Raw genomic sequence first — 26,342 nt, forward strand, 5'->3', positions numbered from 1 at the left:
AGGCACCTGGCCAGCACCCCCATTTGTTCTGACTTGCTGATGGGGCAGGAGACTCTTTTCCAAAGGTCTGGGTTCAGCCCACCAGATGGACCGAGGAAGGCAAGTGGCCATTAAACATGTTGTAAAACATCACTTACTGACACGAAGAGACGTTCACAATGCATGAAAGAGACAATGAGAGGACTCTCCCAGCTCTCCCAGCCCCCGTGAGGGCTAGGGCAGGTCACGAGGCCTTAAACCACGTCCCAGAGCAGCACACTCCTCGGGTCAGCCTCCGAGGGGGAGGGCACACAGCTGAGACAGAAACGCATCTCCAAACACAACCGAATGACTTCATCACAGCTGTGGAAAACCATCTCTGGATACGTTTTAAAGCCATTTCAATCTGGCTTTCAATTTGCCATTTGATAGAGGCTCTGAGGTGATGTCACTTTCAACTGCTAAAATAATCAGAATTCTCCTCTTTCATTCCAGCTCCAGTCCCCTCATCCTAACCTTTGTCATCATGATGAATGGTGCTATTAGGATGGCTTATGTCCACGGAAGGAACCCCATCCCTGTATTGTAAACCACCAAAATAAAGGCCTACAGTTACTGCCGCCCTTTCCCTCTTAGTTGAGGCTGTTTTCCCAGCAAACCACTGGGGGTGACCCTCATGGCCGAGGGGCGAGTTCTGGTGGAGGACAAGTGACTGTGAACTGCCCACCAGTCAGGCGAATACTGTGCCCTTGAAGTATCTGGCTCAGGCGGTCCCGCGTGGTGCTTAACATCCGGCCTCTGGAGCCAGAAACACGAGTTCACACCTCAGCTCTGCCACTTAATGTGTGATCTCAGCAGAATATTTCACTCTGACATCCCAATTTCCTCACCTGTAAAATGGGTTTGAGGGTGGAAATACAATCTCCTTCAAGCAGATGGTATGAAGATTAAAGTGAGCTGATGTATATAAGGGACTCGGTATAATGCCTGGAAGACAGGAAGCAACAAAAATGGTAGCTGCTGTCATCATTATTATTTGCCCCAATAGATGAGGGTATTGAGAATGAAAGTAGTGTTGCCGTAGACATGTGATTTAATTCTAGGGCCAGAGGTCTGCAATGGCACTGAAATCCCCAGGACTCATGGGCCACAAGGAAGGAACCCCCTCTTTCAGGTGTGTAATGAATTGCCAGCTCCTTGAGGATTTGGGTCTCTCATATGAGGTAACCCATCCTCTTCCAAATGAAGGCAAGTAAGCATGAACACCACCCACCAGCCTGGCTCTTATTCCACCTGAACCCCGCCCCCAGGGATCTGGGGGAGGCAGCTAGAGGAGGAGGGTCTGTTTGGGGAACTACCTCTGAGGATGACATCAAGGAGGATGACCACGTACACACAGCACAACATGGAGCCAGCGGGGATCCCAGGCTGGACAAGCTGTAGGGCTGAGCCTGCCTGACCAGTGAACTAGGAAAGGCAGTCCTATGAGGGCACTTAGAGATCACCCAGTCCGGATGACTCACTTGACCAATGGGGGCAACTAAAGCCCAGCGGGGGAAGTCTGGAGACAAGCTGGGGCTAGGCTGTGACGACATTCACACAACCGCAGAGTGTGCAGAGGTGACTCTCTTCTTCCACTCATCTCAGTCCACCTAGGTTACTAGTCTGAAAGTTCTTGGGGGGCACCAACACGTCTGTCATCAGGGTCCTCTCTCTGAAGCCTCCCTGTTTCCACAGCCTCTACCCACCTTGTCCTGGCCTCTCCTACCACTGCCTTTCTAAATCACACGGACATGAGGTCTCCCATTACCCCTAACCAAACCCACTTTATTCTTTCCAGGTTTGTTCTGGACTACTGAAACAGGGAGGGGAGGTGACAGGACTCCATGCAGTGGATGAGCAGGTTGTTGGCACGGGGTTAACCTTAGAACATCTGATTCCTTCAGGAGGACACCACGCATTTATCATTCACACAGCAGTTTGTCTGACACTGATAATGAATCAGCAAATACATGCAGCAGTTCTGGCACCTGGCAGCCCCTCTCCTGGATCAGTCCCCAGCGTACATGCCCATAGCTGAAGCAATTCGTGTTTTGAGTTTCCAGAAAGGGGCTATAAAGTCCAAAGAGTGGGCAGCTTTTGCTGGAGTGGACATAACCATGTGCAGTGATGTCCCAGAGGAAGTCAATCTGCAGGAGCTTAGCCAAAGGCAGACAAAGGAGAAATGAACACTGAGCCACTGGCTTTGAGGACAAGACAGAACCACCTATTAATCACTAGTTAATGACAGGTCATCCCTGTCTCTGGATCTGAACTTCACCATTAAATTAAGTGCATTAAGGGCAGGCAAAGAGTCAAGGCTGGCCACTGCTTACTAGTGGGTGCAACAATATATCCTTGTTGGGTGAGTGGGGGTGGGAGGGCTGACCACTGCAGCGGTTACTCGGCACTTAACCACAAACTCACAGGCTATCTATCAGAGCCAGAAAATACCTTAAAATGAATCTAGTCTAAGAACTTTATTTTATAAACGAAGAATCAGAGACATGGGGGAGTGAGTTGCCTAGTGTCACAAAGAAATATGGCAAAGTTATTTTATATCTATTTGTCAGACTGATGTTATCCTGGAAATGATTGCATTGCACTGAGACCATTTTAATTCCCTTTTTTGGCATCTATATTTTCACTATCAGGGCTCGGTTTTACAAATAAAGCCCCTCTGAATCCCTGTCCCTGGCTCTTCATCTGCGGAGGAGCAGGCTTAGCATACGCAAGGCCACGTGGTCATGGATCACGTCCAGGAGGAACCACGGTGACCTCTCCTGGGATGCCTTGGGGGCTAGAGGTACAAAGGCCAAACCACTCTGAATTTTCTCAATTCTAATGAAACAAGCATACCTGTTATACTAGGGCAAAACCAGGTGTTACTTACTCCACTAGGACCCAAGTGGAGATGGCATCCAACCTGTAGTCTCTGACCAGAGGCCAAATTATGCAAAGTTATGTACCAAGTACATGTGCACCTAAGGAGGCGTAACTTCCCTGGTTATTGTGTATATATTTCAATCCCCACAATTCAGTGCAAACCATAAAAAATAACCAACCCAGTCGAGGCAAGGGACTAAGCTTTCTGATTGTAAGATATTTCACTTCTTGAGTCAATGAAGAGTGAAATCCGATGAAGGTGTCTTGATGGGAAGGCTATTCCCAGTGTCACAGACATTCATCAACTGGGGCGACACAAGCAATTTAGTCTGGGAGGCAGGTCCTGCCAGTCTTTCCTTTGGCCACAAAGTCCGAATTCCACTGCAGCCTGGCTGCTGCTGGGGGCAGCCACACCTCCTACCCTACTCACAGTGCCACACAGAAAATCCCAGCCTACACACACAATGGAGAGAAGACAGACACTCGGCGGATCACCAGCATTTCTTATGCTCTTTTGCTCAACTGCTTATTCTCAGTCTATTTCTTTTTCTAAGTTTACCAAAATTCCCAGCTTGTCTGTTTTTGGAAGCAGAATAATGATTCTTAAATACAAATCTGGTGACGTGACTCCCCTGCTTAAAGCTTCCATCCTCTCCCCACCTCCTAGGGTATCGTCTGAACTCCCAGTTTTGGTGTTAAACTGACTGAGACTACCTTCATTGGGTCACTGCCTGCGCTGCTCCCCTCTCCAAACTGCCTACCACACACACACACACAAACTCCATGTGCACGCACGCACACACACGCACACACTAATCACCAACACCAAATATTTTTGCTTCAGCCACCCTCTGCTATTTCCCAGAGCCCACCAAGGATCTTTGTGCCTCTGAACTATCATGAAGGTTTTTCCCAGATCGGAAACACCTTTATTCCCACCCACATTTCTCCCCTCCACCCTCCACTCCTCTCTGTCTCATGAGGCTTTCTTCAAGCCCCAGCTCAAAAATCCTCTCCCCCTGGAAGTCTTCTGCCCTTCCACAGGCAGTCAGGCTGCACTCCCAGCCCACCATGGTCCTCTGATTACTTCTGGTCAGGCTCCCTGACTAGCCTCCAAGCAAGCACCTTGATTTGGCCAGACAACATGTTAAGATGCTACTATTATTCAGATAGGACATGGGGTACATCCAAGCTAAAAGCCCTGGAGCCCATCCTGGACACCTCCCTTCTCTGCCCTGACCACTTCTCCCCATCACTCAGTCCTACTGATTTGACCTCCAGCTCGTCCTATCAGCCACATACGTGTACCATGCAAACTCAAGTCCATGTGACTTCGTAAATGCGTTCTACTCACAGAGCAAATGTCTGCCCCTAGTCCAAGCTTCAGATTGGCTGCCTTTCATTAAGTTTCTCTTCCCCCTGGGAGCCCTAACCCACGTAGAATGAACCATGACATTATTTGTTCCAACATTACGCCTTGTTCAGACCCAACTGTGACAGTTACCACAGAACAAAACAGGTCATTTTGCGTTTATCTTCTGCGATATAGTGTATGCCCCTCAAGCGGAGTAACTGGATCTTAATCATTTTTGTGCTTCTTGTGCTTGGAAACATGGTTGACCCTCACCACATGGGTTCGCTCAGTGAAATAAGTGAATTTATTAATTGGGACATTTAAAACTTTCTCCTTTTATTTCTGGAAACTATTAGCACTAACTAGAAGGAAAAATAAGCAACAAAAATTCAACAGACCCAGAAATCCTAATACAGACTAGAAAAAATTAATTAGCAAAAATTTCTAAAGACAGCATACAAGTGGGTAGGGGGGACTCTCATGGTCATCTGAGGGCTGAAGGACCCCCCGTCCTCTCAAAGTCAGACAGCTTCCAAAGCTGCAGAAGGACCTCTGAGGCAGTTGTTCCACAGTCCCAACAGATATTAATTTTCAAGATTTGAGAATGAGAAATCAGAATTCTCAGGAATCCTCAAGAATTGCTGAAATAGTACATTTTTTCCTGCATTCATCAAAATATTTTATTTATTTTTTTAAACAAATAGGGAACATTATGTTTAGTAGTATTTATAAAGAAATGTAGCTTAAAGTGAAAATTCAAACACTAGGAATTGTCAGCAAGCATTATTGGGTAGTATTCAAATAATGGGACATTTGGATCTTCTAGAAAGTTAACAGCATGGCACTTAATTATACGTTGGTATTTGTTCTAAAACTACTTCTGGGAACACCATTCAGAGCATTTCTATAAGGTATACTATGCAAATGCACTTAGGAATAATCATTTTATTTGTAAAAGCAACTCACCATTGGCAGCAGAGTGGACTATGAACACACCCTTTGAAGATGGCCCCAGGCACAAGCGAGGCAGGCCAGATCATGACTGCTGCTTCCTTCCTAGTCCCTAGAAATGTCAACCTCAACCTTCAAGTCCACATGTCAGGGTTTCCTGCTCTTGCTTTCCACTGGACTCTGCTGCTCCTCACTCAGATATCCTCACCCTCACCAATCAAGCCCCAAGTTGACAGTGAGGGAGTCTTTGATGACATCAGTTGTGACCCAATATTTCATTCAACCACAGGCAGAGAAGGGCCAGAATCAGGGCCCAAGTCAAGCAGGGTCAGAACAAAGACTTCTGTCGTAATTTTTCCAGCCAGAAGTACATATGCAGGTGTAAATTTCCTGTTATCAATTGCACAGGATGACATTCAACAATGTGTGTCAAAAATATTTGAATGATGTGGTGGGTGGGGGCTGTTAAGTCTGTATAAGTGTATATAGAATTGTTGACTTTTTTTTCAGTTATTGAAGAAGGGCCCTTCATTTTATTCAATACCCTGTGCATTCTAACACGTCTGCGTAACTTTAGAGAGAACTCCTCCACCCCATGTATGAACAGCTGGTGAGAGAGAAAGGCAATTCCAGACCACAAATGACAGCAGCAGCACTCCAGTTGTTCTGTGAGACTGTCACATGCCTGTCGCAATCCTGCACACATCTCCCTGATTCCTCACCCACAGCGACCCCCTGGTGGTAGAGGCTGTCATTACCTCCGTTCTACAGAAGGAAAATAAAACGGAGGCTTACCTAACTAGCCCAGTCCCAGGACCTTCTCTGTCCTGTCTTTGTTCTCTCACCCAATCTCTAAGGTAGACCTGTCAGCTCAGAGGCACGGAGAACCTACCCAAGAATCATCCCTTTCAGCAGCCACACTGTGTGTTTGCTGGCCGCCAGCACTACATGCATTTTATTTTCATGTTAATATCAAATTGCCCATTCAAAAACAAGATTAAATTTACTTGCAAAATCAGAACTAATTGCTTCCCAAACAAGGCTGGAAGATACTCAGAGAGTTGATGTGGTGGCTATTATTTTGAACCAGAGACAAAATCATGAATGTTAATTGAAATGAGAAACATGTTAACCATTGAAATAATCTGTCATGTAAAATGAGGCTATCATTCCTTCGTTGTTAGGGTTATTTGAGCCATTATACTCAGTCATAAAATTACACAGAAGAGCATAATGGCCTGTGTCATTTACAAAAGCAGAGAGACAGGTTCCCACATGAGACATTCTCAGTCCTGGTACCCACGGGCTCAGAAGTCTCTCTCTTTTTCCAAACGAAGGTCTCAGACACCAGATCCTCCAAAGAGAGTCCATGTCTCCTAATAAACAGATGTCTATTAGAGAACTGCACAAAGAATGTGTCCAGAGAGTAACTGCTGTGCCCCTAGGAGTGCCCTGAGTGCTACTGGGCACTCCCTGGTACAAAGACGCACTGCTTACAGAACCTGGAAACTGAAAAGGGCAAATGTGCAACTATGACAGTGGCAGCTGAGCACTTCTTGAGGACATATCATTCTGCTGACACTACTACTATTACTACCAGCAACAATAACAAGCACATTCTTAGCTCTCACAACGCTCCAAGCACTGTTTTAAGCCCTTTACGTGAACTGTCACACCAACTCCTCCCCACAGCTCCAAGAGGGAGGAAAGGGACAGTGGGCCTCGGGAAGCTGTGCTGGGAGGGAGACGGGGAGACTTCATGAGCAAAGCAGACCCACGGGGATGGGAAGGACTCAGGCTCACAAGGTGGGCCCTGCTCATCAGGGGGGAGCATCTACTGATTCCAGCTGGCAGGTCACTCACAGGAAAGCCAGCGACCTTGCATGGCTTCCCCTCATCAGACATGGCCCAGATAAGGAGGCTGGGTGCCTCGACATACCCCAGGTCAAGGCTCAAATGCATTAGAAGAGATAAACAGATGCCACATAAGCCAAGAGCCATCAATCCACAGGCATGCTTCCAAACCACCACCAAGCCAGGTTTCTAAAGCACCTGCAAATCCACAGGAAAACTGCATATTTTGAAAGTTTTTAAAGAAGAATAAGGGCCACCAAAAAGATGTGTGTCTGGAATGGATGCAATTCTACAAGCAGCAACATCTCTCTGGGTGATGTGAATGTCAGTCAACCTCTGGACTGCAGCCCATTTCAACTGGAGGCTCCATGACCTGCCTTTCACCTGAGCTGTGTAATGGCCAAGGCAGCTGGGGGAAGAAGAATCTAGGCTTCACAGATGACAGGATTCAATAGCCAGACAGAAGTTTCCAAAAACCCTGTCCGTGCACGTGTAAAAGAACTGAGAATGATTAAGGGGGCACACTGCAGAGGGAACACACCCTCAGCGAGAAAGGAAACTTTGATTTTGTTACTCTAAATGTCTATTATGCGAGTCTCTTACAATTAGGTACTGCTGGTTTAATCTGTTCAAAATTTAACACATTTTCAGAATTTTTAAAGAAATGCATGTTGTCAAGTCTACCCTGTCTGCCAGTCTTCCATTGCTCCAGGAGTGTATGAAAAAGCTAACCTGATTGAAACAGAAGAAAGATCTCCCAGGTGCAAGAAGGAGGGCGGAAGAAAAAATAAAAAAAGTTCAGCTAGATATAAGCCCCCTGACCAGTCCTCAAAGGTTTCAGTGAAGATCAACTTGTCAGAGCTAGCAGAACTAAGTTTCTATATTATATTTTGAAGGTCTGTTTAAGCAAAGCTATCGAAACTAAAGGTATAAATATTCCAAAAGTGGTTAGGATCCTAGAGGCAGTCTTTTTCAGTAAACATGTATTACATACCTACTATGTGCCAGAAATTGGGCAAAGAATCAAAGATAATGCTAGTGTGTATTAAATGTACTTCCTATAACACCCATTACATGTAACAATTATTAGTAAGCACAATGATATTTAATGAACTCTGAATGACTGAGTTTATCTGGGGCTGGGTGTTACCTTAAGTGTTTTTATTTTTACTCACATCTTGAGACAGTGAAGATTCTCATAGACTACTAACTTACCCAAGAAAATTTCTACATGGCAGGACATTTGCTGTTAATTTCAGGACTCCCCATCAGCACCCCCAAGCCATTCCACATTTAAGAATGTCAGAAGCAATCTATGTGGCCAATGAGTAAAAGACAAGGTAAAAAGGAACTTGCCAGATTACAAACCCAGATCTTTGATGTTTCTCACATTTCTGAGCATTACTTCGATCAAGGTTTCCTTCTACCTGAAACCAAACAGATATGGCCAGGGACCCTAGTCAAACCTACTTCTGGCCTAAACTCACAATGCCCTCAGTACTTTCTGACCAGATCAGGAAGATTAGCAGGCTGATGTGATTATGCAAATTTCACTAACTGGTTGGAGACTGCCTGCAGTCACCTTCCATTAAGGGGACAACAGAGCATGGCCACTGGCACCAAGAGGCTCTGTAAGGCAGAGACAGTGGGGTTTTTAATTCAAAGTTCAGCTTGTTGAAGAGCACAGCCACTGGGACCTGCACATAAACTTGTGTGCATGGACACACACACACACACACACACACACACACACACATACTCACAGGGCCCAGCTACAATTTTGCTTTGTTAATGAAAAGTGCCAAGCCAGCAGTGTAATAGCAGCTATTAGGGAAATGTAAGAGAACCACTGAGCTTTCTTTATTCCCTTAGGATAACGGATAGCAGTGCACTGTTTTAAAAATCCCTTTCTCCTAAAAAGGGGCAGAAAAGAAACTGTTACTATTACCCACTGACCTTTGGCCTCCCCATTGGATTTCTTATTTGCTGATCTTCTTTGTTGGCCCAAGAAAAAGCGGTCCCATTTTGCCCTGAGACCTTAGAGGAAATCTTTAGCAATGGACATGGTAATTGGAAAAAAATCAAATGATAAGCTAGTAAAGCCCAGGGCCGAGAATTTCATCTGCCTCCCTCTCTGAGTGTTCATAACCCTGCCTCTTTGCAGGAGGGGCCAGAAGTACTGAGGGCTTTGCTAACACAGCTTCCTGCTAATTATCTGTAAGCTCAGGTGTGCACACAAGAGTGCGTGCAGGCATGTGCAAACCTACCACGGGCTCTGCTGCTACAATCTTAGAAAACACACGCTTGCGTGTGTTTAATTACTGTGAGATGTGTGGATAAGAGAAAGTGTACCCACATTTGTTTTCTGGTCACAGGCAGCAAAATGACCCCAGTCTGGGAGGGCTGCATATGATCTACTTTAGGAAGAACAAGTCAGCAAAATGGAGAAGTGGGGAGATGGCACTGGGGACACTGCCTTTTACAGGACAGGCACAGAGACAGGCTGGAAGCTGACAGAGACACAGTATCCAAGGAGATCCAGCTGAACACCATCATCCGCAAACAACCCACGTGGGGCCACTCACCACAAGTGCGGCAGGATGCAGGTACAGCCACATCCACAGCATAACTCTCACCTGCTCTGAAAGCGTTCTTCATGGTCAAGGTCAGAAGAGAGAAGCCAGAGCCCCTGACAAGCTCCTTCGCGTCTCTGTGGCCCTCACTGGTAGGGAATTTTCTGGGTGGGGGTGGCCAAGAACTAAGCCGAGCTCCCTTGGTCTTATGTTTTCTCCAACACTTTTACCTTCTCCTGCCAGGCTCCCCTCATCCTTTCCCAAAGGCCAGCTCCAATGCCATCCCTCTCAGAAGATGTCTCAGATGGCCCCTCCCTTCCTCCAAGCACATCTGCCCCATGTTCCCAGCCCCGTGTTCCTGCCCTGCAGCTCTTTATCACTGGCCACTGTGGGTGACACTTATTCAGGTACCCAGTGGCTCCTACGTAGAGACAAGATGCTCAAGAATGTGCTGGCACAAGGAGCAGTAACCCTGTGTCCTAATGCTATTCCAGACTAAAGCCTGGACCAGAGGATAGACTGTGACCAACAGAAAACCTTTTGACTCAATACAAGGAAGACATCTTACACAGCGAGTGAGAGCTGTCCAAAGACAGAAGGTCCATCTCAGAAGGCTGCGAAGAGAGGTTCCCCAGACTGCAAAAGTTCAAGCAGAGGTCACTTAGATGAAAGGGATTCTATAGAAGGCATACTCTGATCTGTGCGTATGTGAGAATGTGAGAAGCATTCTTCTATGATGGACAAAGAGGAGGTTGTTTCCATTTCTTGAATACTGTAGTCCAGTGTACTGAACATCCTTGTATATAAATCTTTATGTGTATCTCTACTTTCTTCCGTGAGATAGATTCTCCAGTGTGGAATCATGGGGTCAATGAGGCCAAAATATCCACCAGAAATGTTGTAACCAATTTACACTCCATCAACGGCGCCCTGCAGGGAGCATTACTCCATTATCCCAACCCTCCACTCTGCAGACATCTACCAAGTATTGCTCTGAGAGCTGCTCTGAAACAAAGCGTTTAGATTCTCCACCAAAGGTCCATAAGTAATCAACAGAGCCATTAAGAGCAGCAAGCCAACTTCACCCATTGCACAAAGTGAAAGAAAAAAAAAAGGCACAAGTAGAAAATGCTTAAGTTGGAGAGTGAGTAGATTCGCAGGAAATCCAGTGTCACCCCAGCATGTTCCAATCGGTCTGGCCCTGCCTCCCTCACTGGCATCATGCAGGCAGGCCCCCTCCATCACTGCCTTCCTGCTACTCAGGTCTCTCTCCTCTCACTGCCTTTAGGATACCAAGTCCCTCCCCCTTCCCTGACCCAAGGCCTCTGCGAAGGCTCTCGCACCCTCCAAGAACACTCCTCCCTACTCTGCACCTTTCACCCCCTTCAACCACCCTCAAGTGACCCTCTCACGGTACCTGCTCTTATCCTACTTAATGCACATCACAATTCATTTGATACTTCCTTTTCATCTGTCTTCTCCAACAGACTTTAATCTCCACGGCATCCATTCATCACAGAATTCCAAACACACAGCAGTGGCTGGCAGATGGAAGGCACCGGAAATACTTGTTAAATAAAGAAGTGATCAGACTGCAGCTTATCTGAATGAGTGACCTTTAAGCCGTCATCACCAGGGCACGGGAGCCACTTCCTGAGAACCAGTCCTACCAAAGCAACGGCAGTGGGGACTCAAGCCTGAAAGCCCTTCACTACCATCACCTTCACAGATGGCCTTCCTGGTACCTGCCAGACAAGGACACTAGTTCCAGGCCGGAGGGGAGCCTTGCCACTTCGCCCTCCACTTGGGAATTCCTTATAGCAGTGGAAGCTTGAGCCGGAGCCTCCTCCCTCCCACCAAGCACATGGGAAGCAGGGGCTCAGCACCGCCAGCTGTGGCAGGGCTGCAGACAAGACAGGAGGGAAGAGGCGCCTTTCACTCCTCAGTAAGACAGCCACATTCATGTCAGCGTGCACCCATGAAAACTGTCACTTAAGAGAGTGCTTTGGAAAGGTATCAAGGTCCCCAAACTAATTAACTTTCATCTCTCCTGTCCCTCTGTGCATAGAAGGCCTTGCCCTCTGCCCACCCCCTTCATCAGGAACATTAAAAACGGGACATTAGCTTGAGAACATCCTATTTAAAACAAAAGTACATCTAAAGATAGCCTTGGATGCCCGTCTAAATCATCCCGAGTCCATTTTCTGGCCCCAGAACCCTCATGGTCAGTGCCTCAGATGGGCCCTACTCTGGTGCCTGACATCCATAAAGAATGTCTTTCACGGTTCATTGGTTGAGTTAATCTTAGAACAAACATCTAAAGTGAAGACCTGTGAGGTGGGATCTTGATGAGTTTCGGCAGAGCAGCAAGCAGGCCACAGCAGACTCAGTAATAACAAAGGCGAAGGAAAGAGGTCTAAGAAAATTAAAACAGACGTAAGTGAATGCGGGAAAACCAATCTGATCACCCCTGCAATAGATGATGGTTGTGTTCTGAGGCCACACTGGCACTGCTCCCCTGGATCCTGGAAAGCACCCCAGAATGTGCAGGGGCCCCTGTGGACAGAGGGGCAGAGAGAGCTGGGTCAGCGCACAGGGATAGAGCCAGGCTGTGCGAGATGAGGGGTGGGGGTCGAAGCCACCAGGAAACACAATGGGCAGGCAGAGAACAATGCAGGATCCATGCACAGAGTGGCCAGAACACAAGCCCAGACGAGGGGGGCTTCACTGTGGGTGGAGGACTAGGCGAGGGAGGGTGATGGAGGCAGGTCTGGGCTGGATCCAGAGGAATCAGAGAGACACAAAGGCGGGAGACCACGACCCAGGGAGGCAGAGGCCATACTGTGGGAGGTGGCCAGGGCGGGGTGTTGGGGCATCCATGATCTTGGGAACATCTCTGCCCGGTGTCACACCGACTGGCACAGCAGCCCGAAGACATCTGCACTGGCTGCTCAGAGGCCCAGGTCATCCGTGGTCCATGCACGAGGGGCTCCTCATGTGCCCCCGGCCGTGCTGGTGGAGTCAATGCCAGACAGGAAGGGTCCACCTGCTTGGACAGACACGGGAGACTGGAGTCCCAGGAAGACCATGCATGGGACACAAGTCCCCTGGAGCAATTCAAGGACCCATTTGTGGGGACAGTGTAGGGGATGCTATAGCTCAGTGGCAGAGCCTGCTCAGCATGCGTAAGGTCCTGGGTTCAATTCCCATTAGTAAATAAATAAACCTTATTGTCTCCCCCAGAAAAATAAAAAAATTAAATAAAAAAAAAAAAAAAAGGACCCATTTGTGCACAGACGATGCCACAACTCCAGCTACCCTGGTCCCAGACACACTTCTCTTGACAGATTCTCCAGGTTGAGCCTGGCCTGCGTCAGGCCTACGCGAAGGTAACACAACAACAAAGGGTGGCACACCCACCTCAGCCTCCACTTTTTCACCCACTTAAATCTGATGCATGAAATATACCACTCTGTACATTCCTTCTTATGCAAGGACACCTGGGAACACAGCAACTGCAGCCCCGTGATCTGGGGCAGAACCACAGAGCAGGGTGGTGCACTGAACGCTGTGTAAGAGATGGGGAGGAAATGAGGGAGTGGTGTTCCATCAGTCCCTGGCCCTGTCCACAGCCATTCCCAGCTCCAAGAACTCTGGGCTGACTAGCTCTCCAGCAGCTTTGCACCTGGGCACACGCATATTCTGAGAAGTCCACCACAAAACATTCTCCATCTCCTCTACACAGAACCTGGCTCAAAAGAAGGAAAAAAAAAAAAAAAAAAAGACAAGGATCCAGTGCTTTGGGGTCCAATGGAAATTGAATGGCTCCCTCTGGAAGGAGGCCCTTCTCCAGCAGTGCAGCCCAGGAGGTGGAGACGGCAGCCTGGAGGAGGGTGCCAGACAGGACTAGAGCAGGGCAGAGGGTCTGTTCCTTGAGAGCCTCACCCAGAAACTGCCCAGTCAGGCAGAGGCCCTGAGACGTACTAGGAGGCTCACCTGGTAACCCTGCCACACTCCCCTGCCCCCATATCTTCAGATGTAACACTGTTTTGGCACAGGCAGCATGGTTTAAAAAAAAAAAAAAAAAAAAAAAAAAGAGGAAAACTGGGCAGGGCAAGATATGGGTCTGGGACATTTTACTGGCAGTCATGATTTTGATTTTCTTAATTGAAGTATGATTGATTTACAATGTTGTGTTAATTTCTGGTGTACAGCATAGTGATTCAGTTATACATACATATATATGCATAATGTATTTTTAATGCATTTATAAAACTTGCCTAGTGAATTTGCCTTCCAATGTAAGATGTGCCTCTCACTCCTGTCGCCCACCAGCAGCCCCCAACCCTGCCCCACTCCAAGGGACTAAAAATTCCACCCAATTATTCACATCTCCATTATGAACTGTTTTTTACTCTCTGCTGCTCTTGTCCCCAAGCTCATCTAATCAATACCTTCAGCTTCAGAGAGGAAAACGAAAGAAGAGAGATGGTAACTGTGTTGCTTGAGTTAAGAAATCTTGCTCAGTGAGGACGCGGGTAACACCCGGGTCCTTACAGGGAGAAGGAGATAGTACTTCAGTTGTTGGGGTTTTGGTTTTTTTGTTTGTTTGTTTTTTCAATGGCTGTGGTTTAAAGTAATTAAGTATCTATTTTTCAGTGACATGTGGTTGGAATGACTGCTTTTGGAAAAACCACAAAGGGAAAAAATGAACCCAGCATTATCGCTTTGGGCACAGAAAGGAGGACATGGGTTTAATACTTGAGACCCCACCAATGGCTCTGAAAGGGGCAGGAGGCGGGAGAGAAGGGCCCAGGCCTGTGTGCGGCAGTGAATGCAGGATCAGGAACAGGAGGGCTGGTAGGCCTGTGGGCTGCAGCACCGTGGGCAAAAGTCAACTAACTAGTGAGAGCTCACACCCACGACTCCACAGCCGAGGAGGCTGCATGGCATCCCTCCTTCCTTGTTCCAAAACTGCCCCTGTGCCACCGAGGAAGTCACTGATAGAAACTCGACAGCCCCATCTGTAAATGAGGACGGTAAGAGACCTGCAGGCTGTTGCGAGACATCAGTGAGGTCCTCTCTGCCAAGAGAGCCCAACATGGGAGGTGATCAGTGAGTGGCCGCTCTGGACCCTACGACCCTCCCTACGTCTTCCTTAGGGCCTAGTGGTAGGTATTCCCAAAACAACAGACCCCAGCAGCAGCAGTTTCTCTGTTTAGAAAGGTGACTGATTCAAAAGGGGGCCTCAACTCGAAACCCAGCGGCACCAATTCCACAAATAGCCTAGAAATAGCACTGTGCCCTCCTGAGCAGCCTACCGAGAGGACACGGGACCTGAAGATCCCTCGAGGTGGGAACAGAATGCAAGGGCATTCATAGGCTCCTCGGAGAAAGGGTATGAGCCACATCAACTTAAAGTCATAGCAAGGGCTGTGGGTGTGATCACACGTTGTTGGTAACTGGGAACAAGGCACCAGAGAGCCATCCAGGCATCTAGGAACTACCCACCTTCCTCGTGGCTGTGTGTCTCCCAATCTGAGACAAACGTGTGTGTATAATCAACCCATTCAAAGCCCCTGTAGTGGGAGGCAGTCCTTTGTTGTAAAACAAAACTGAGATGAAATAACCGTCATTCCTTTCAAATATCCTGTGAGAGTTTGGTATGTGAGGCACATTCTGTGATGTACTTCTCTCTGACCTCAGACACTTTGATTCTTTTTTTCAAGTTCACATAAAAGACAGAGAGCTCTCAGATTGGTCTACTGCACTGCCAGCCTTGACTGGATCTGAATTCTTTGCTGGGTGCGGAGGAGGATTCGTTGTTATTCCAGATAATTATTAGGAAGTAGAGATAAAGGGCTATTACCTTAGAGAGGCCTAGACCATCGGGAGGACCAGCCATCAACTCCTGGTTTAAAAACAGGTTAGTTCCCACTGCTGCCAGGAGGCTTCCAAGGATACACTCAGACACCGCAAGTCCCACCCTGACAGCTTTTCCTCCCATTCACAACGCATGTGCAGAATCTGAGAATGCGGCTTGTCTGGGAGACTTAAAACAAATGCTTCAATTTTCCATTCACCAAACGAAAATCAATGGCAACAGAGAGGTGAAATCAATGTTCAGCGTTCTGTAGGGAGAAGCCCTCCCCCTCTCTCGCCCACCCAGAACCATAAATCAGAGCGGGCCACCCCACTGGCAGTGAATTCCTGACAGCCGGTCCCTCCGCAAGTTGTATGACTTTCTGTCCACTTTTTTTTCATGAATCATACCCTAAGGGGGTATTTTCTTTAAGAAGGCCTAAGAGAATATTTTTTAAACTTAAGTCAGGAAGAGTAACACATTGCTGTATTGAAAACTCTTCTTCCTCAAACAAACCCATCTGCCAGTAGCATCTTTGGCACCTAAGGCCAATGCTTGACTTAACTGTTTCCCAAGGTCCATTTTGCATTATCAAGCATTACATCAAGCACCCCGCCAACCTGCTCCCCGAGACAAACAATGATCTGCTTTTGGTCACCAAAACTTACTTCCACCACAATTTCATGTAAATGAAAATCATACACTTTTTTTTGTTTTTGTCTTCATTTAGCATAATTATTATGAGATCTGTCCATGCTATTGCATGTATCAATAGCTTTTCTTTTTTAATTGCTATTAATCCACTGCAAAGAATATATACCACAACTTGTTTACCTGTTCACCCATTGATTTCCAGCTTTTAGCTATTTATTTTTTGGGGGAAGGGAGGGTAATTGGATTTTTAAAAATTTATCTATTTATTTATTTTAATGGAAGTACTGGGATTGAACCCAGGACCTTGTGCATGCTAAGCATGCACTTTATCACTGAGCTGCACCCTCCCCTAGACTTTTAACTATTGTAAGCAAAGTTGCTATGAACATTTATGACTGAGTCTTTACACGGACATATGTTTCCACTGCATATTCTAGAAACAAATCTTTTGTTGGACATATGTTTTGCAAATATTTTCTCCCATTGTGGCTTTTTATTAGTCTAACAGCGTCTTTTGAAGATCAAAGTTTTCACTTCTGATGAAATCCAATTTGTAGATTTCTCTCTCTCTCTTTTTTGTTTTTTTGGAGTTTATAGTTCATGTTTTGTGTGTCCTATTTAAGAAATCTTTGTCAAACCCAAGGTTACTACTCTTCTTTTCTTCCAAAACTTTTATAATCTTAGCTCTTGTATTGAGGTCTATGATCTGTTTCAAGTTAATTTTTTAAATCATACATTATACAATCATTAAGATTTATATCTACAAAGAGCTTCAGTATCATAAAATACTCATTTATACATATTAACTGAAGAGAGCTCAATACAAATTTTTATACACTGGAAAGGTACCACTTGATAATCAAACTTTGACAAAAACAAACCAATGGACAAAACCTACAACTAGAAGAATGGAAGAAAAGGTGCTGGAATATTTGAATTACTATTTTTAGATTATGTGACCATTGCCTATTTCCTGTTCCTTTTTACTTGTCTATACTTTTAGTGTTTTCTGTAATAAGCATCAACTACTGTTATATCAAAAATTAATTAGAATATTAAGAAAAAGTCATTTAAGAGAAGGCTCCCTGAGTCTGGGCTGCCTTCACACTGCTCTTTAGTGTGTAAAAGGCCCCGTTGGAGAACCTAAAAGATGAACATCCTACCAAGAATTTACCCTCTCCCAACCCCAATCAATATCGCTCAACAGCAAGAAGAGATGAAACACAGAATTTCCAAAGAGAATCCTCCAAAGGGAATGTGAGTTTAGCTGAAGCCTCTCAAGGAAACCAAATACAAATCCCAATACCATCCCAATAAAGGAGAAGTGTCCCAGCAGAGGGAGGGCTGGTTGCCCCACCTGGCCCCCCGCTGAAATTGCCTGTTCACCTACCAGACACTGTGAGTCGCAGGTGTGCGTGTCCAACAGCGTCTCCACTCACTCAATCTCCGAGGGCAAAGAAAGCTTATGAAATTCTCTCACGGAGGCACTCACTGTCCTTCTGCCTCAATCTGCTTGCAAAGAAACAGCCCAAGTCTGCAGCCTCGTCATCTGCCCGAGGCCGGCCCGGCCGCCTCTCCCTGTGAGTGCCTGCCTGGCGGGCAGGATTTACCTCTTGAGAGGCTGCAGAGGCCAGACTGGCTGATGGGATTGCCTACAGATGTCTCACAGACAGAAAGATTACTTTCCTGACTGATGAGTAAATGGGGTTGTCAACATGATCTCCCTGGTCAGAGGGGACCCCTGAAGTATAATGTGGGAGGACAGATGTTTCATCTGGGAAGGTGTCCAAGACCCTAAGAGGAGGTCTGCACTTGGCTGATAGGGCTGAGTAATTCTGCCTCGGGGTGGGGAGGCCGGACCCACAACCACAGCCAACACCGTTGTGGAGCCTCCCCAGGTGTAGGTCTCCTCCCAAATCCTGATGAGGCAGTGGGCACCCGCCTCAGTCAAAGTCTCCTCTTAGGGCTGCTTTTCCAGGAACAATCGGTATCCATCATCAAAAATGCAATCTTCTTGCAAGTCCTACCTTGCTGAGAATCACAGAGGGCGGCACAAATGGCATTGGGACCCTCCTACAACACCTCAAGGTTTCCTAGGGCAGGAACTCCAGAGGCCAGAACAGTCAGACCGGGATGAGGGCAGGGCTGCTGCATGAGCTACTTCTTTCTCAGGGGCATGCGAATGGGAGGTTTGGTGGCTGACCTTCCAGAAGGAATCAGACAGTAACAGTAACTATCATCACAATTGTTTTAGTAACTGTCAGGTTAGCTGTCATTATGTTACTACGTACCTCACACACCTCCATCTTACTGACCTCTCATCAAAAATGGACACAAAATACCCTACGCAAGAATGAGTAAAACTTAACTGCCCATAAACCCTCTCCACAAGAATTACTAGAGGATGTATCCCAGCAAATGAGACAGAGGAAGGGGGTAAGTGCTTTCATTAAAACCACTTTACAGAGGAGAAGGCACAGATTCAGGACAGTAAAGAAACTTGCCAAGGGCACACAGCTAGGAAGGAGCCAAACTGGGAACGGAGCCTTGAAGGGTCTCAGTCCGAAACCTATGCTCTTGGCCACTGTAATTTTGTGGCCACCAGGAGATGTGGGAGATGAGAATTACACTTTCAACACACAAAAAAAGTGGCGGTGTTTCCAACACAGAAACACGGGGTACCCCGGAAGAACCCCATTTACACTTGAATAGGCCTGAATACCAAAAAGGATGCTGCCTCGGTCTCAAGACAGACTTGAGCTTAAAACTAAAAATCTCTTGTCTGGCACTTACAGAAAGGGCTGTATTCTAGAAGGAAACAGGCAATGGACTGTTCACGTTACACACACACTCGTGCACACACACAGACACAAAGCCAGATGGCTGAACAACCTACAGCACTCTACCAAAGGGTATTTGGGTATTTGCAGCAAAAGAGGCTGCATCTTGCCTCCTTCAGAGATGGAAGAAATCATGGGTGGCAGAATCATCCAGGATAGTTTGCTCAGGGCATGTATGCCTTAAAAGGATGTTTGAATAATAATAACAACAAAAATCTGTTTTTTAAATCTCACTCTGCATTGAATGTGATTTCCTTCAGGGTAGGAATAGGGTCCCTTGTTTACCTCTGTAGCCTCAGTCCTAACACAAGCCTGGCACATAGTAGGTACTCAAGACCTTTCTGTTAAATGACAACAAATGACAAAACAGATTGAATCGTGAGGCCAACACATGGTACGGACGAAAAACACAAGCTTGGGAGCTAGGCAGTCCTGGGTTTGAGTCACGGCTGCCACTTACTGGCTATACAAAAGCAAGCTACTCATGCCTCTCTCTGCCTCAGCCCTCTCATTTTTAGAGCGACGACAAAAATAAATACCAACTTGACACAATGGTTGGAGGAATTCAAGGCTGCTGGTTCTGAGCACAATGCCTGCCGCACACTGAAGGCTCAGGGATGAGATCTATCTTTACTTCCAGGGAGGACACTCCGGTCTGGGGGAAGAGCTAATGTGTTGTAATACCTCAAATCTGATTTGAGCTTGGCTATTTTAGGTGATCACAGAGCCTAGGTCTGTTGCTGTAGGTGCCAGGTTTGCAGGGGCAGGGGCGACGGGGGTTCTGTTCCGTGCTGTCCCACCACCCAAGGAGCGCTGGTCCTCAGCTGGGCCATGCTGTCAGAGGATGGGTGCTCCCCACGCAAGTTCGGAGGGAACCACATAGGGGCCGAGGGAAATTAACGCATGTCCCAAGAGAAGTAGCCAAAGTGGCAAGCGTTACTTAGACTTAAAGAACTAAGAGACGGTAGAGGACGCCTTCTGCACGGTCCCAGGGTCAAACTGAAACCAAGGAGCAAAAGTTACAGGGAGGCAGAATTCAGTGGGAATCGAGTTCCAGTAGGCTACTTTCTTCGCCTGTGGTTACGGTGAAGTACAGGTGAATGGCAGAGAAAGTTGCTGAATCCAAGTGTGTGTAATCAAGGGTAGTGACCCAAGGGTGTGTGACTCCAGTGCCCATCGCTGCACCTCTCCACTGTACAGGCGGTACACTGGCACCGAAATCACCCTTCTCCCACCCGTACCCCATCCAATCCCATTCTTTCAAAAAGCCTACTTGTGTGTGCGCGTGTGTGTGTTTTCTTGCTTCAAGTATCTGCAGGACTGAAGGCAGGAACGGCCTGAGTGCAAAGGCTCTTTCTGTCACTTGTGTGAAAGCCTAAGCCCACTGGGTGCTGGGAGTGGGTGGGGCAAGAGACAGAGGCTTTAACAGCTGTGAAGAGGAGAGACCTCCTCCTGGCCTGGAGAAGGCTGTGCCCTGAGGAAACAGCAGTGCATGTCCTCGGGAGGAATGGTGGCCTCGTGGTCTCGAGGAGGCAGGACCCAGGGCTCCAGCCTGGCGGAGATGCACACATCCCATACAGCATGGAAGCAGACAACCCTCCTCCTTCCTCCCCAGCCTCAACAGACCTCAAAGGATCATCAGGGTGAGGATGTCAGTAGCAACCAGGAGACTAAATGTACAGCTTCTGTCTCCTTAGCTAGACGCTTCCCGGATCCTGGGGTCATCCAAGGAGGAGGAAAGCCCCACCACAATGGCCAGGAAGGGACTTTCTGTGCATTTTCTTGAATGAGGGCTCAGAGTTAAATAAAGTTGATTCAAAGGAAATCAAGATGTTAACATTCTTTGCAAATATGTCTTTGAGACCTGAGATTCATACCATGGCAAGAGTTCAGGTACCACGTACCATGCAAGACACAGATACAGACACCTGCTCCCCCTCACCCCCAAGTCCCCCAGTCAGAGATCAGGAACCCCAGCTCTGCCGGCAGCAGAGCGCCTCCTAGCCCTCGGCTTACCTGGGGAGCAGGTGCTTGCGGCTGACACACAGGGCGGTCTGGTAGTCCTGGGTCACACAAACCTTATGAGGGCTGCATTTCACCTTCAGGCAGGGGTCCTTGGATGGGTCCAGGGCTGAGTGAAAAGAACACAAAGAGGGGCGTTAGGACCTCCTGGGAAATTTAATTTCCAATTCTACTCAAATAAACGAGTGGGAAATAAACAGACCATGTGTTTGCACTCTAAGCCGTTTTCTTAGGCTGGAGGTGATTGGGATGAAAACGCAAACCAGGGGGAATTCTACGTCTATGGCACGTGTTTTTCTTCAGCATCAGGACAGTGATTCTTTCGTGCTTTGGGGAGTTTCAGCATCTTCTTCTTGGCAGGAATTACTTTTAAAAATCCTTTAGCATCTTGAGTGTTCTAAGGACCAAAAGTGATATTTCCTTCTTTGGTTATTTGTCTGCTATTGCTTTTTATGACTTTGTGCCCAATTTTGCTTATTTCCTATGGTGCAGTAAGTCCCAGAGGATGGAGTATTGAGATCTTCAGTTCAATCAAAATAGACTATATGCATAAGTAAGTCTCTTTTAAGTTTTGTGAAGAACTTCAGGATGCACAAGCCAGTCCAGTCCAGTGCCACACAAACTTACAATATAATCAGGCAGGAAAAAAGAAAGCTGACATATAAATATTTATTGTGCAAGGGAGAATTAGATAAGGGCCATGCCGGGCATAGAAAATGATAACAGAGCTTGAGAGCAAAAGAGAGATCAATTTCTGGGGCAGGGATTAATGAAGCATTAATATGTGAATTGGATCTTGAGGGATGGGTAGGATTTTAAAAAGCAAAGAGAGGAAAGGCAATCTAGGCCAGGATGAGCACCACACTCCAAGGTAGGGAGGCATGTCTGGGCAATCCTCAAATATTCAATCTGACTAGACTGTGTGCTTTGTTGGGGGGAATAATGGGGCAGGCGTGGGTGTTGATTCAGCCAAGTCACTGCAGAAAAGGTCTCCAAAGACAGCAGTTCGTATATTACATTTCCTAGAACAGGCAGAGCAGTCAGCCCCTGGCTAATCAGCACTTGCAGGCTGAGGTGCATGTGCTCATCAGGGCAGAGAAGAGCCTACAGGGAATTCTCTGCAAAACAAAAGCAATTGTGCCATCTCCCAGCTCTGGGGCCTAAAGCCCATCGGGCGATAAATCTTTTGTAACTGCTCTCCACAGCCTGGGGAGGGAATGTTTCCCAGTCCTCCCCACACAAACATTTGGTTAAACAGACTGGCATCCCAAGCAGGGACAGCACCACTGCTGTCATAAATGTTGTGGTCCCCTCAACCTCTGGGCTCCCCAGTGATCACGAGCTCCCTGCACTTGGAGGAAGTCACGCTTCCTATCAGCCCACCCAAACCCAGAATCTCAATGCCCTTCTCTTCAGATGGCTGCTGGTAATTCCTCCAGGGACCTGCATACACGCTATCCAAAGGCATTTTTCTGTTGCTTGAACTGTGCAGGGCACAGCTTCAGCCTCTGCAAACAGAAACCTGGGTGTATTCTCAGGCCAGTCAGGTGAGCAGCAAGACCCAGGTCCTGGTCCCAGGGAGTCACCCAGCAGAGCTGACTCCCCAGGGGATGGGATGGACCTAGCAGCCCAGAGCTTAGCAGCAGGAAACATGCAGCAGGATAAAGAGAGGCTGACTAGAGCCCCAGAGACAGGGCACTCACTCTGAGCTCTTAAGCTGAGGGTTTCACCTCTGCGAGCTGAGAGGCAGGGGGCCTGTGTCTGCCCTCAGAGTCCTCTGAGGCTGGGCCTTCCAGAAACTTCCAGCAGGAACTTCTGGTCCCAGGTGGAGGTCTGGCTTCCTGGAAACATCCTCAGGAGAGGCCAGGAGGCTGGTGCGTCTTAGGCCAGTGGCCTCCCTGTGCACCGCCCACCACCCCAACCCCAGGGCGGCAGCCCAGCCGGCTGTGACTTGCTCTCCTAGACTCACACAGCATCAAGCTAGCAATGAACAACTACCAGGTGACCACTGATGACGACCACGCTGGCCTTCACGGCCCCTTTTCAGACATCCAGGCACCAAAGGATGAAGTAAGACACGGACGGATCCCAAGAAACTCGGGGACCAGCCCCAAAGCTTCAGCTGCAGGTGCCCACCGAGGCACTGCCCTGACAGGTGTCAGGTGTCCTGGAACCCTTGGGATTTTCCCCGGAGGGGATTTCAGAGATGGGGAATGCCAGGCTGGCCTAGGGTAATGGGTGTCCAGATCCGCAGAACTAGAGGACAAGCTTAAGGGCTGAATTTCAGCTGGTCTTTGCTTCTGCAGCCAACTTCAAAGATCTGCAGGGTCCACGCTGGGATCCAGACAGCCTCGTGGGCAGCACGATCTCAAGGAAAGTAAGCCAGCTGAGCCTGGTGGGAACAGCAGACTCCAGGCCCAGGGTTCAAGGTGAAGGCTGGCCGCACTGCTTCCTAACCTCTATACAGCCCTTCCCTCGTCTGTGAAAGGGAGTAGTAACCATACCTGGTATCGCTTTCGGTTGTCATGAGGGTAAGTGAGTGAATCTTTTAAGGGCTTAGAACAGACGTGGTTCAGGTTAAGCACCTCGTGGCTGATGGTTAATTTTTGCGTGTCTGTATTTTGTTCCCAAAGTGCATAATAAGCCTTGATCATAACAAGAACGATAGCTAACACTTACCCAGCGCTTTTGAAACATGCAGGCAGTGAACTGTAATTGGATTACCATCCTTAATTCTCACAAACACCCCAGAGCTGGCTGTGGTTCGTGTGCCCATTGCACAAAGAAGCTGAGAGGTGCAGACGGTGTTGGACACCTGGTCGGCTGACTCCAAACCCCAACTCCTCACCACGATACGCCAGCGGCCTGAAAATCACCTAGAGTCTCCTTTTAAAAGTTGATGTGGGGCTCCACCTGACACCAAGTAGAGAGCCCAGATGCACCACGTTCCCGAGAGGATGCTGGGGCAGAATGAAACTTGAGGAGAAAAGTAAGTGGCAGCCAGGGGGTCCTGAGCTGGGCCACACAGGACTGCCCCAAGTTGATGCCACACACAGCCCTAGCGCTCCCCAGACGGTGGGGTGCTGACCCTGGGCAACTGTGTCCTCTGCCTACCCGCTGTGAATGCAGTGGACCCCAAAGGAGTCATCTGACCAGTAGCTGTCAATTTTCTTTCTGCAACCTTGCCATCTGACACCCTACCATTAGGCAAACGGCCCCCTCCAATTCCTGAAGCTACCATTCCTAAAGAAAGAGAGAGAAAGAAAGAGCAAGAAATAAATCCACTTTAACCAGAAATAGTCATAAATAAAAATCATCAGTTATTTAACTCCATACACAAACTTACTTAACAATTTGCATACAGAAATCAAGTCTGCTAAAAATTAATTACCAGGGTCTGAAGACTTCAAACATGCATGGGAATTATTTAAGAGTAAATGAACTTCACAGAACAACAAAACAGTAACAAATCAAGCTGTCAGGGTTTGTTTAATCACCAGGACGCATGTTGCTTTTGAAAAACAGCAATATTGGGATTGAAAGGGGATGAGGATGGTAAAGGAGTGTGTCATTTACATGTAAATGCTGCCTCTCAAATTCGCTTTTCCCTCCCATACTGGACAGGGCTGGGTGGCTCCACTTTCTCAAGGGACTGATAGGAGATCAGAATAATAAGTGGAATTTGAAAGGCGCTTTAATAAGCCGCAGGGAAATTGTGCAGGTGAGGAGGGAGGGAGAGAGGGCTGAGGGTGAGTGATAACCCGGACCAGGGGTAGAAGCTTCCTTGTCAAGGTCCTAATGAATTCTGGAGACTGTGCTCCAAGTTTCCCTCTTTCCAAGCATGTGCTTGGTGATAGGACGCAGCCATCCCCACAAGATACCAAAGCCCCACCTCCCGCCCACCTCTTCTACCATAATACCTGCAGGACTCATGTGGATTGAAACAGGAGATTGTGCCTAGCACGGAGCAGACAGGCATGGAAGGTTAATGCCATCTTTCCTGCTCCCACACACAAACCAATCAAGTGTCAACTGGCAAAGACACATGTCCAATTAATTTTTTCAATAACTTCTACAAAAATTTTTTTCAAAGAAAAAAACAAGAATGAATTAATTTAAACAAATTTGTCAAGCTGGAAAACACTGAATTTAAAAGCCAGTTAATTACAGGCTTTGTGTAAGTTTTTTTTAATTAATTTTATTTTTTAAGCTCACTGCTTGGTCTCAATTAAGGTAGGGATATTTTAATTATTGTAATTGTTTCTGAACTTTTTTTTCCAGTACAAGTTAATTTTTAATTAGCTATATTGATTTTAAAATTCTGAATCAAGCCTTTCTGCTGCCCGTAGGCACATCCTATAACCTCACTGGCAAAGGGTCATAACGCCTAGAACAGCAGAGCAGGGTACCACCTCAGAGATGCTGAGATGAGAAGATGTTCCATTTTGTGTGCTGATCAAAGGGCCCCTAAGAGTCACCTAAGAGATACATCTTGGGTTTATTCCATTCATAGACATAGAGCATCTGCTCTGTACAGGCTCATTTTATTTCAGGCTGGAGGCTGGGAGTTCTGGAGTGAACAAGATGTCAGCCCAGCCCTCCAGAAGCTCACAGCTCAATAGAGGAGATAGGAAATAAGAGGGTAAGTTCTATCTGTTACAGGAGTCAAGGAAGGTACCTCTTCCAGCCTTTCAGTGGGTCAGGGGAGACCTCCTGGACAGACTGCTATCTATGGAAAAATAAGTTTAACCAGGTAATAGGATGAGGAAGAACTTTTCGGGTAAAAAGAAGCTCCCTTTCCAGATGTAAGAGAAATCACAGCAAGTCTGGGGAACAGCAGTGTTCCATCAGGCTAGGCGGCGGGCTCGGGCTGCGGTGGTGCAAGAAAGGACCGCAGAACGTGGCAGCGTCATCCTGGGAGGCCTTGAAACCACAGTGAGGACTCCAGGGCCCATGGCCACCAAGTTTGACAGTGACAACAAACATGGCATGCCCTTCCATGCTGAAGTTGCTAGAGAAGGGGTAGAAGAGAGAACCCTTTACACACATTTTACATGGAAAGTGGACCTTGGATCAGAATAGACACACCGCACACTCTCATCCTCCAAATGAGAGGGGCTGTCAGGGTGGAAGTACCACTGGTCAGCTCTTAGTGCCCCTTTCCTCCTGTGAGGCATCTCCGTGATCCCTTTCCCTGGGGACGTTAAGCTGCAAAGGATTCTGGGAGGCAACAAGTCTACATGGGTTAACCAAGACTCAAAGACTTAGTCTAAAAGAGTCATGTGAACTTGTGATCCACTCCTGTGACTCATGGAAACTTCCTCTGA

The 26,342-nt window shown here is 47.4% G+C and overlaps 1 protein-coding gene across 2 annotated transcripts in view; it reads right to left on the reverse strand.

The window, feature by feature from the left end:
• SPOCK1 (SPARC (osteonectin), cwcv and kazal like domains proteoglycan 1) overlaps nucleotides 1-26,342 on the reverse strand; it is a 469,763-nt gene that overhangs the window by 124,194 nt on the left and 319,227 nt on the right. For both annotated transcript variants that reach the window (XM_032476825.1, XM_032476824.1), the window contains one exon: nucleotides 21,010-21,124. In XM_032476825.1, the coding sequence (XP_032332716.1) occupies nucleotides 21,010-21,124 (115 nt within the window). The remainder of the gene's footprint in view (nucleotides 1-21,009; nucleotides 21,125-26,342) is intronic.

This window comes from Camelus ferus, chromosome 3, assembly GCF_009834535.1.
Source record: "Camelus ferus isolate YT-003-E chromosome 3, BCGSAC_Cfer_1.0, whole genome shotgun sequence".
NCBI classification, from domain to species: Eukaryota; Metazoa; Chordata; class Mammalia; order Artiodactyla; family Camelidae; genus Camelus; species Camelus ferus.